The following is a 13,017-nucleotide window of genomic DNA, read 5'->3' on the forward strand; positions in this document are numbered from 1 at the left end:
AGAAGGCTGTATCATCTACATTGAAAACCCACTGTGTAGTGGCGCCACCTTCATTAATGATCTTAGCTAGATCTTCTGGATAACATGCTGCAGCTTCTACATCAGCACTTGCTACTTTCACCCTGCACTTTGAGGTTATGGAGATGGCTTCTTTCCTTATACATCATAAACAAACCTCTGCTGGCTTCAAACCTTTTCTTCTGCAGCTTTCTCACCTCTCTCAGCCTTCATAGCATTGAAGAAAGTTAGGGCCTTGCTCTGGATTAGGCTTTGGCTTCAGGGAATTCTGTGGCTGGTTTGATCTTCTGTCCAGACCATTAAAACTTTCTCTGTATCAGCAATAAGGCTGTTTCTTACCATTTGTGCATTCACCACAGTGGCACTTTTGATTTCCTTCAAGAACTTTGCCTTTGCAGTCACAACATGGCTAACTGTTTGGCACAAGAGGCCAGCTTTTGACCTATCTCTGCTTTTGACATGCCTTCCTCACTAAGCTTAATCATTTCCAGCTTTTGATTTAAAGTGAGAGACATGCAACTTTTCCTTTCACTCAGAGGCCATTGTAGGGTTATTAGTTGGTCTACTTTCAATATTTTTGAGTTTCAGGGAATAGGGAGGCCCGAGGAGAGGGAAAGAAATGGGGTAATAGCCAGTTGGTGGAGCAGTCAGAACATACACATTTATCGATTAAGTCTGTCATTTTATATGGACGTGGTTCATAGCGCCCCAAAACAATTACAATACTAACATCAAAGATTACCGATCACAGATACACCATAACAAACATAATAATAACGGAAAAGTTTGAAATATTGTGAGAATTACCGAAATGTGACCCAGAGACATAAAGTGAGCAAATGCTGTTGGAAAAATGGCGCCAACAGACTTGCTCAATGAAGAGTTGCCACAAACCTTCAATTTGTAAAAAACGTAGTATTTGAGAAGCAAAAAAAAGCAAAGCACAATAAAACAAGATACGCCTGTATAATCTTCTCAAGAGGCATCAACCCAGGCTTAAAAGAATTCCCATACATTAAACTCTAAGTAAAATAAGCATTTCACAACAATAAATTACAAAATTCACAAGGAAAGAAGGTGCCACAAGTTAGGCTCAACAGAAACAGATGGCAGAGTCAGACTCACAAAGACTTCAGATATTGAATTATTAAACATAAAAAGTAACAATATTTAAAATGTTTAATAGCATAAAAGAAAAACTTGAAAATGTGGGGAAAGAATAAGTGACAATAAGTAACAACCAAACAGACTTGCAAAAAGAAAAAAAATGAAAAATTTATAATTAAAAAACTTTGTGGCTGAATTAGGCAGTAGAATAAACATAGCAGAAGAAGGCATCAAGAAACAGAAAGATAACTCTGAAGATATCCAGAATGCAGTCTGGAGAGACAAAGTTGTGAAAAATATGAATGAGGCATGGGAAAGTGAAAAAGTGGACTATACTACTCAACAGAGTTTTGGAAGGAGATAATAAAGAGCATGAAGGAAGAAATATTTTCAGTATATGGGCAAGAATTTTACAGAATTAATCAAAGATACTAATTCCGAGATCCAGGAAGACCCAAGATGCCAAACAGAATAAACAAAGGGAAATCTCCACCTAGACATAATCAGAGCAAAACTGTACAACACAAAGGAAATAGAGAAGATCTTTAAAAGCAGTCAAAAAGCAAAGATAAACCACCTACAACGGTATGGATTAGACAGAATGATAGGTGATTTCTCAAAAATTTGACAGAAGACAGAATGCAGAAGAATTATATTGTCAATGTGCAGGGAGAAAACAGCTTTCAAACTATAATAAAAATTGCACCAATTTTTACTTTTACTCAGTAAAACTATCATTAGAAAAGACAGACAAAAACTGAGTTTCCTACCAATAGACCCTTTCTAAAAAAAATATTTAAGAATATAGATGAGGTAGAAACAAAATGATTTCAAGTGTAAGTTCTGAGGATTAATGACGAAAGACATCGGTAAATATTGATACGTATGAGCAAATTAAATAAATATCAATTATATAAAAACTATTATACTAATGTGAAATTTGTGAGGGAAACAAAATAGAAACTCAGTTTCTAAGGATTTCCTATTATTTGAGAAAGAGTAAACATAATGATTAACTTTAGGCTTTGCTAAGTATGTATGTCAAAGTACCTAGAGTAATTACTAAGAAGCATATTCATAGAATGTAATTTTTATACAAGTAGAAAATTAAATGGAAAAAAGAGGGGGTAGCAATATAACCAGAATGAAGTCAAGAAAGAAAAACATTTAAGTACAAAAAAGTTGAAAAATTAGAAAACAAATAAATAACATAAATAAATCCAAATATATTACTAATTACAATGAATGCAAATAGGTGAAACTCAGATTAAAAGACAAAGGTTGTCTCTTTTTAAAAAAAGTAAAATCCAGTTATATTCTATTTAGAAGATATTCCAAAAACAAGAGAACATAGAAAGATTAAGGCAATGGCTAGAAAAAGATTTTTTAGGCAAGTACTTAACCACCAGAAGGCTGATACAAAGTAAAAAGAATTACTATAAAGCAATACCACTTACATCAACACCAAAAAAAAAAAAAAGAAAGAAACAGGTAAGTATAAATCGAATAAAACATGTATAGAATCTATATTAGGAAAATTATAAAACTCTGATGAAAGAAATCAAAGATCTAAATAAATGGACAAGCATTCCATGTTCATGGATAGGAAAATTCAATACTGTTAAGACATCAGTTCTTCCTAATTTCATCTATACATTCAATGTAATCCCAATCAAAATACAGCAAATTATTTTGTAGACATCAACAAATACATTGTAAAGTTTATATAGAAAGGCAAAAAGCCCAGAATAACCAGCACTACATTGAGGGAGAAGATCAAAGTCCACTACTGAACTTGAAGAATTTCTATACGGCTGCAGTAATCAAGACAGTGTGGTATTAGCAAAAGAAAAAGACAAACAGATCAACAGAACAGAACAGACAGCCCAGAAACAGACCCACACTAACACAGTCAACTGATCTTTGACAAAAGAGCAAAGGCAATTCAATGGAGAAAGGATTGCCTTTTCAACAAATATGGTGGAACAACTAAACATTCACATGCAAAATAATGAATCTAGACATCGACTTACACCTTTCACAAGAAATAACTCAATGAATCATAGATATAAATGTAAAACACAAAACTACAGAACTTCTAGAAGATAACATAGGAGAAAATCACAGTACCCTTGGGTTTGGTGGTGACATTTTTGATACAACACCAAAAGCACAAGTCATGAAAGAAAAAATTGATAACTTGGACTTCATTAAAATTAAAAACTTCCACTCTGTGATAGACACTGTTAAGACAATGAAAAGACAAGTCACAAAACATGCAAAAACATAATGGTTTGCTATTTTGACTACTTAAAAATTAAAAACTTCTGCTCATCAAAAGATGCCAAAAGAGGAAAGGGGGGGGGGGCAAAAGACAAGTCAAAAACTGGGAAAGATATTTGCAACAAACAGAACTGACAAAATATTAGTGTCCAAAATATATAAAGAAACCTACAAATTAATAAGATAAAAACAAACCAACCAAAAGAAAAATGGGCAGTAGACATGAATAGGCACATGGTAGAAGAGGAAATGTATGTGGTCCATAAACATGGAAACAGGCCCAACCTCATTTGTAATCTGAAAAATGCAAATTAAAACCACAAGGAGATACCATTTACACCCATCAGATGGGCAAACAAGACTACTGTTGGTGAGGTGAGGAGTGACAGAGGCTCTCATCCACTGCCCACATGAACAGTTTGGCATACCCAGGAAGATTGAAGATATGGATATCCCATGCCTGGCAATCCTGGAGAAACTTTTGCAAATGTGCACAATGGCATAGTTTCTAATAGTTAAAAACAGGATATAACCCAAATATCCATCAAATATAGAATGAATAATGTATTTTAATGGAACACTAAATAACATAGCAAACAACAATCAAAACTAAACTTGAGGACACGGGGAGGGGGAAGGGTAAGCTGGGACGAAGTGAGAGAGTGGCATTGACATATATACACTACCAAATGTAAAACAGATAGCTAGTAGGAAGCAGCTGCATAGCACAGGGAGATCAGCTCAGTGCTTTGTGACCACCTAGCGGGGTGGGATAGGGAGGGTGGGAGGGAGACACAAGAGGGAGGAGGATATGGGGATATATGTATATGTATAGCTGATTCACTTTGTTATACAGCAGCAACTATCACAACAATGCAAAACAATTATACTCCAATAAAGATGTTAAAAATAAAAACTAAACACATATTATTTATAGACATATCTATCTATGGGGGATAGACATAAAGAAAATCAAGGGAATAATTAACATAAAATTCAAGATGCATAACCTGAAGACAGAGTATACGAAAAGGGAGGCAGATGAGACTCGGGGGATACTCAGGGGTTTCTATAGGACATACAGGTAATCATCATCTTTGGCTATGGGGTGGGTAATAGGTGTCGTTTATGATTACATGAACTATACAAATATATTTCATATACTGTTTTGTATACATATATACTTTACAATAAAAATTTTTCAATGAATAAAAGCAAAGAAATTTAAAAAAAAAACAAAGAAATAATTATTAGGAACATAAAACTGTGTAATCTTACCAGGATAAGAATGATTCTGCTTATTTGAAGAAATTTCTGAAAGAGTATCCAGGGAATCTGTTACCCTGTGAATAAACCAAGTAATGCAAACCTCATTAGAAGTAGCTGGTCTTCAGGTTTAAGACTGGTGCTTAACTGAGGGTTTCACACCAATGGTTATTTCTTATTTCACTCGTTCGACAAGCATTTACCAAGCATCTATCATGAGCCAGGGATGAACTTCAATCTAGCACCACAGAGAGGCAATAATCAGACAGAAGAGGTCCTTGTTATATAAGCATAGTAAGTACAGAGAAAGTCAACTTCAGATGAACTCATTTCAAATAGGGGCCTGACTTTGCTTCTTTGGAGCTTTATTTTCAAAGATGAAACTAAAAAGTGTGAAAATTTTATTTTATGTTAAATTTAACAAATGTTAGGTTATAACTGTTAAAACACCACATTTTTACATTGAAAACACATCAGCTGAGTCTGTGTATATACGGGATTTTTCTGATAAAACTGGCTAATACGATTCAACATGTTTTATTTTATACTTGACTCTAAGCACAATCACAAAGGTCACGTTCCCGACAGGTCTATTTTTTTGATACTCAAATCATTCTTTATTTTTAAAAAGCCAATCCTATAACAGTCTCATTTTCTTCCAATTGTTTACTGACCTAAATCTGCAGTCTTCATTCTATCAATCACTTGCACCAGCACACTTTGTTACCATAAAGAGATCCTGCAACTCTTACAATATTTGCAATTTCATCTTGCAATTCACATGCATCATTTTCACAAGATACATAACATACAGCAATCAATAAGAGACTAATGAATGCAAAGAATATGACTTGATGAAGAGGACAGATACTTGAATTAAGCTGTGATGGAGAGTTGAGAACTTAATTCTAAAAGTGATCAGTTCATTAGTAATAAGTATGTAATGGTAGGAACTAAGAATAAGAAAATTAATGCTATGCTGATAAAAACCACTTGAGCAAAAAATAGACAGAGAGAGAGAGAGAAAGATTAGATCCAGTCAGTGTCTTAGAATTTCTATAAAGTAATATTGGTTGATATATAAGTTAATAGAAGAAAAAGCATTAACTAGATGATACTTCGGTGAAAGTAGAAAGCCATTCAAGCAGAGGAAAGTAACATGTGCATTCTGGGACAGGGGGCACATTTTTTAATGGAACTATTAAAATAAAAAATTTTTAAAAGGCCAGCTACAATCTGGGGAGGAGTGCAATGCAAGGTGAGGTTGTGATTGGTCACTATGTGATTGACTGTTCTCTCAGGAGTCCCTAGTTTAAAATTCTTCCTTCTTGAAGATCAGTGTTATCTTTAAAGAGCTCCAAAGCTGGTTTAAATTAGAAGCTCCTCAAAATCAGGCACCATGTCTGTTTTATTTACTTATAGAACGCCTAGCGCAGCACAAAGTGCTAAAAGACACTTAATAGTATTTGATGATGATGAATGAGACAATCAGAAGATGACAGGAAGACAGCTGGATAGAGACAGCAGTTCATTTAGAGAGAGAGCCCTGCTTCTTCTAAGATGAGGGGGCTGCTTTTAAATGAATCACCTTAAAGAAGACCAAATAGATGGCAAAAAAAAGTAAAAAATGTGTGTTCCATAAACAAAGCAAGAAAAAGAAGATAAAACCAGGAGAGAGAAAGAGGCTTCACAATATAACAGAGAAGAAAGCTGTTACAGCATAAAAAACACTGAACAAAATTTGATCAATATTTACTGTGCATACAACATGCCAAACTGTGTTCCTTGGGTAATCAAACACGAAACGGAGAACCCCAGGCCTCATGACTAGGAGACAAATAAAACATATGAGAGACTGTACCAATGTGTTAATGAAGATTTGTTCTAAGTAATATGAGAACCCAGAAGACTGACTGGTGACTCAGTATGGATTTTATTCCCAAACCAAGCATTTATAAGATACAGGTCCTAAAGAAAGTCACTGGGCCTCTTTTAACCATTATAGGGTAATGGTTAAGAGTACACATTCTGATACTAGACTACCTGGGCTCAAATCTCCACTTGGGAGCTGTGCACAACTGCACAACTCACTTAACCTCTCTGTGCCTTACTTTCCCCACCTGTGAAATAGGGATAACTGCAGTACCTGACACACGGGGTTGCCGCAGAGCAGTAAACAATACATATAGAGTACTTAAAACAGTGCCAGCACGTGTAAGTGCCACTAGCTACTACCTCTTTTTCTTCATTTATAAAATGACTACCAAAAAAACCCAGCAAACTGCCTAAAAGCAAGGGCTTAGGAAAAAAACAACAGCAAAATAACAAACCTGGGCTGAGTCCAGCTCCACCATTAACTAGTGTGGGAGATCAAAATACCCCACCCAAAACATGCCACTCTGGTGCAAGGATTATTTTGAGCTAAAGACATTTGAGAATCAACAAATGCAGGAAGAGGCTTTCTCTGAACTCCCCTTATCTGCCTAAAACAGATCTTCCCGAAAAAGAACTGAATTGTCATAAATCCCCTTCCCGGGAGTTTCATCAAGCAGAGAAGACTGACTCTCATCACAAGAGAGAAGATGAGGAGTTAACACCACACCCAGACAGACACTGTCACAGACTATCACATCCCCATCCATTTTCCTAAGGGCCCACTAATCTTTCCTAACATCATCTGCTCCCCCACAAGTGGCCGTTCTCCCCCTCCCTTTCCCCTATTAAGATGGTCTATAAACTCTCCAATCTCACCACTACTTTGGGCATTCACTGCTTTCTGTAATGCCCCCATGCATGTAAAATTAACATTTAATAAGTGTGCATGATTTTTCTCCTGTTCATCTATGTGTTGTCAGTTTAATTCATAGACAGGACAAGTTTTTCGTCCCCTACAGTAGCTGTATGACTTTAGCAAAGCTACTGTATCTCTTGTAAATTTTCTTCACCTGCAAAATAGGAATAATCATATTACCTTATACCTCACTGAGCCTAGGAGAGATTCATGAAGTACATGGTACAGAGCCCACCACTTACTAAATGCTCAATAACTATTTGTACAGATCCTCCTCAACTTACAATGGGGTTACGTCATGATAAACCCATCTTAAGTTGAAAATGCATTTAATACACCTAATCTACTGAACATCATCGCTTAGCCTCGCCTACCTTAAATGTGCTCAGAACACTTTCATGAGTCTACAGCTGGGCAAAGTCATCTAACACAAAGCCTATTTTACAATAAAGTGCTGAATGTCTCATGTAATTTATTGAATGCTGTACTTCAAGTGAAAAACAGAATGCTTGTATTGGTACAGAAGGGTCGTAAATGTATTGGCTGTTCACCCTCGTGATCACATGGCTGACTGGGAGTTGCTGCTGCCCTGCCCAGCATCTCGAGGGAATATTGTACTGCACATCGCTAGCTCAGGGAATGATCAAAATTCCAAATTTGAAATACAGTTTCTACTGAATTCTTATCACTTTTGCACCATCATAAAGTCAAAAAATCATAAGCTGAACCACTGTAAGTCAGGGACCATCTGTAGTTATTCTTTTCCAGCTCACCTGACCAAATACTTATTAGGATCAAATGAAACAACATTTAATTGAAGGTACTTTATAAACTGCAAAGCATTATACGTTAAATGCTATAAAATCATAAATAATAAGAAAAGAATTATACTAAGTACATCATAGAAGAAGGAAAGAATACAAAAATTACATGTAATTATTCAATAAGAAAAACAAAGTGAGAAAGAAAATGGATTTAAAAACTGTTAAATTTGCCAGGAGGCAGTCACACAGTCTAGTTGGAAGGGAACAAGATGGGACTCCCAGGTTGAGATCATAGATCTATTCTCATGAATGTGACTATACCATACATGTTATTTCCTATTTAAAGATGAGTATCCCATTTCCCATCCACTGAAAAGCATACCAAGCCAACTTCTTTCAGCACATTAAGTCATTTCACACAACAGTACCTGGAATTTCATGAGGACTCACTTCTGCTCAACTGTTTTTTTAAAAACCAGAGTGAGCTGGTACAAAAGTGTACTATCTTAAGAAGAAATACTGGGGAGGTATATTATATATAAATCCTTGAAGCTTCACTTCCCCCAAAGATCTACTGCCTATCTATTTTTGAAAACTAAAGAAATCAGAGGAAAAAGCCATTTTGGTTCCATTAGGTTTGTAGGAGAATGAATGGCGTGCCTGCTGGCAGGAAATTTAATGTAGTTAGGATGTGACTGAAGCAATCAGAGAGCATTTTTACTTTTGTTTGCATGACAGATTAAGCTTGCTGCTCTCACTGTTCTGAGCGGCAAACACCACTCCTAATAGCCTACACATACTCACAGGGTTTGCAAATGAGGAATAAAGGAGGTTTTTAAAATTGCAAATCCTCAGCAAAGCAAATTTAGCTTTCCATGAGCCTTCCCTCTGAAGAAGGTGGTTGGTTAACCCCTTGAAAGAAGACATGGGCTATAGTCAGTGCATGTCTTTAATATAAAATTAGGGACTCTTAACTATAACCCACTGCACATTACAAAAAGTTCTTGTGAATAGTGTAAATTTCATTTTTTCTCACCTTTGTACCCTGGATGGAGGAGCAAATATTCCATATCTTGGGGAACAACTAAAGTACTGCACACCTCCAACTGAACCATCATTCTTGCCATGGGGTTTATCAAGCTCTATACCGTACCAATATCCTAGAACAAGAACATGGGATTTTAAAAGCATCTGCACTTTATCCAAAATTGTTATGCTATTATACAAACCCAAAGTCTAGATGGTTTAACATTTTCACAAATGACCAAAATCCTCATGATCATTCAGCTTTCAAATGATAAAATTATAAAACAAAATTTGAAAATTTGAAAAATGAACTAGAAAAACATTTTACAAGCATAATTGCAGAGTTGTACATTAAGGGAGAAAGATAAAATGCACAAACACAAATTTGGCAAGGATTAGCTATTATACAAGTAGTGTATGACCAAAATATATCTAAAAGCTACAATAAGAAACTGTCCTTAACTCGGTAGTATGGTCTGTTTAAGTTGAGAGCAGTGTAGCATGATACTGAGATGTATAAATCATAAAATGAATATGCAATCTTTTCATTTTACTCTCCCAGTATTAGAATACCACAAACAGTTCTGAAATAATTAAAGGGGGACAAAAATAATATGGAAAATATGACTAGACTTCATGGTGAACTCTTTTTTTTCTTTCATTTTTTCCCCACCCAGGAAGGAAAAAAAATCATTTTTAACCTAAATGAAAAGATTTAGGTTAGTTAATAGGAATAATTTTCTAAAAGGCTTTTAAGTATTTAAAAGGGCCCACTCTGAGGAGAGTAATAGGATTTCCTTTTCTAGAGAGCATAAAATTAAAATAGTAAGGTTGCTTTTAGTGTGGCAAATATTAGATAAATGGACATATACTCCTAGAGTAATGGCTCTGGATGAGGGTACCTCCAGTTCAGTTAAAAGTACCTGACAGTCCACTCATTTTTTTTTTAAAAGGAGAATACAATAGTAATTGTATGTGGTCTCGTAGAATCAGTATCAAATAAAAAAATAAGGATATAGATATTGAGAAACTTATTACAAATGACAAAATACAAAAATATTGTTCCCTTCAGATTAATAGTTCAAAGAGTCAATTATATAACCTCTAAAATGACAATCTAGAAGTTCTTAATTTTTTTCCTCTTTCATTCAAAAAGATGATACCTGAGTCCATTCCCGATATTGGAGTTTGAGTTGAAAAGACTAACGTAATGCGTGTAATTGTCTTTTATACTTAAGCAGTCCTACCCTGCACAGGTACAGAGTGAGGTGTACAAACCCACTGCTCAGCCATACTAATGCTCAGTCATCGCATTTCTGAATGTCGCTAACTGGGTTACTCTGGCTGCCATTGTTATTTCTGAGTGCCACGGTTATAATTTTCCAAGTTTTACTTCCTTCTGCCTTTGATGCTTTCCTACATAATTTTTGCATTTTCCCATTTTAATACACCATATCACTGCTACATGTTTCCCATGTAACTCCTGAAAGTGTGTAGCACACAGCAGGAAGGCCTTATGGCAAGTGTTAACAATAGTGACTGCATACTGTCTGGTAGTGGTGAGGAATGGACATCTTCCCATGTAAATGGCAACTTTCTTTCAGAGGTGGCACTGATAAACATGCTGAAGGGGCTGAACATGCCCTCTGTCAGGTCTAGATCTTATCATCTATAAGAAGCCTAGATATTACCACTGTCCTATAGAACTGATTGATCTAAATGCTGATGCCACAAGAAATATACGCTACTTCTTTCTGAAAGAGCAGAAGGACTTTAATGAAAAATTTCCAACTTTTATATTTGCTTATGACTTTTCAAATTTCTACATGCTCTACACTAGGAGTTTAAAAATTAAAAGTCAACCTAAAACAACTGCATCCAAACAAAACAAACCATTCAAGCCTTGTTTAATAAAACCAGAGAAAGGAAACTCAGAAGACATGGTGATTGTGGAAAAATAACCTACCTTTGGGATTCCTAGGTTTTTATTTGAGAACCATATTAAGGACATTCTAACTAATCTCAATTACTACCTGGTGCCCTAAGAGAGACATGAATAATAAAACATATAGCCCATCTCCAATCCATTAGTAGTTGGACTGCAATTATAAATGGTACTAATGAAACAAGAATGTGTTGGGAGACAATTCTCCAAGTTTCTACAGGCCTTATGGACAGAGGCACTGACCGTCTTTTCATGGATGTTTGTAGAGAAGATGGCCTTGGGGGATGGAGACAGAGTCTCCCCCGGCACAAAAGACAGGCATGCTTACTGTCTAGTACAAAGGTTCATATTCCTTAAGCTCGGGGCTCCTCTCCTATAGCATAAACCACTGGGTGTACAGGTGTCACCTGGCCCTCCTTATCTCACCCTCTGGGAACTGGGGCTCAGGAAACAAAAGAAAATGCTGCCACTTTGGCTACCACTATTGCAGAGAGCACTGAGGTCCTCTATCGCTGACCCAGGAGCCTACCATCTTCTGCCAGCATCTACGAAACCATGGCAATCCAACTTGTTAACTTGCAAATAGGGTAAAATCTCAGATCCTTCAGCGTTCTTGACAGAAGGCTACAAACTTTTTTAAAAAAATCAATGTTCTAGGTAACCTTTTCCTAAAATGCTGCAATGCCACCATGTGTCAAAACAGCATATTGCTATTTAAAAATACAAACATGGTTTTATTCAACTGGCTTCTGTTTGAAATTACAATCACTGAAAATATAAAAGAAAGATAATCTTTACTTTTGGAAACACAATGTTAAGTCTAGATTGGAATGAATATATAAATACACAAACATGCATTTTTAAGATCCCAGAGTATGCAAACGTTTTTCATTTTCCTTTGAACCGCTTTGTTTGCTTTCCTCTCCAAGCCACTCTGTTAAAAGCTGTATGCAGTAAACTCATTATCCACTCATTTTAAAGACTATGCTTAGCACAAATCTAATGCTAAAATGTTTTCTCTGTTATTTAGCACACTTGGCAATCAGTGAGAGTAAAACTGGAGAGGAACAACTAATTTTAACTTTAGACAATTTAAAACACAAATGGCAAGAACAATTCATAAGTAACAATCAACCTGAGTAAAAACAGTCTGCATTTGAATCAATGTTTCCCATTTTCTGTGCCATAGCTATCATACACAAGAACTATTAATCAAGAATTCTCTGTAAGTTTTATTTACATGTAAAATTTTAAACCTTTTGTTATCTAAAGAATTCAAGTTGAGCAAAGACTATACAGATGAGTTACCTGGAGCAAAGTTTGTTGTCCCAAAGAACTTAATGGTACCAGTTCTCTGGCCTACCACCAACACCCTATCTCCAAGGTGGAGTTCTCCTTCACAGCGTGCATTATTTGCTACAGATGTTGCTGAGGAATTCAAACCTGTTTTGGGGTTGGTTGGGGAAGAGAATGGGGCAGGAAAAGAGAAAAAACAAAGGGAAACTCAAAAAGCACATAAGCCAAAAAACTACTGTTTATTCTAACCGGTCTAGTTAGTTGGAGATTTCAATATATGCTGCCTTTCCTTATACACAGCATCTACAGTTGTGTTTCTCACATGTGAAGTAAAGCTACTCAAAAGAAATTTGAAGGGTTTCCTGAGACAGTCATTGCCACAGGAACTTACACTTGATTCCTGGTGAAGTATCAACTGTATCCTGACTTCCTGGTGGCACTCTCTACCAGAACAGAGGTCAGCACACCTTTTCTGTAAAGGGCTACATAGTAAATATTTTAGGCTTTGCAAGCCACACTAC

At 35.9% G+C, this 13,017-nt stretch overlaps 1 protein-coding gene across 8 annotated transcripts in view; it reads right to left on the minus strand.

Moving 5' to 3' along the window:
- Positions 1 to 13,017, minus strand: part of CLIP4 (CAP-Gly domain containing linker protein family member 4) — an 87,062-nt gene that overhangs the window by 36,311 nt on the left and 37,734 nt on the right. For all 8 annotated transcript variants that reach the window (XR_005022360.1, XR_005022361.1, XM_036872830.1 and 5 more), the window contains 3 exons: positions 12,509 to 12,643; positions 9,266 to 9,389; positions 4,687 to 4,751 (listed from right to left, as the gene is read on the minus strand). Coding sequence is in view for 6 of the 8 variants with exons in the window: in XM_036872830.1 (XP_036728725.1) it covers positions 4,687 to 4,751; positions 9,266 to 9,389; positions 12,509 to 12,643 (324 nt within the window). In the remaining 2 variants the exon portion in view is untranslated. The remainder of the gene's footprint in view (positions 1 to 4,686; positions 4,752 to 9,265; positions 9,390 to 12,508; positions 12,644 to 13,017) is intronic.

This window comes from Balaenoptera musculus, chromosome 13 (assembly GCF_009873245.2).
Source record: "Balaenoptera musculus isolate JJ_BM4_2016_0621 chromosome 13, mBalMus1.pri.v3, whole genome shotgun sequence".
Classification (NCBI taxonomy): domain Eukaryota; kingdom Metazoa; phylum Chordata; class Mammalia; order Artiodactyla; family Balaenopteridae; genus Balaenoptera; species Balaenoptera musculus.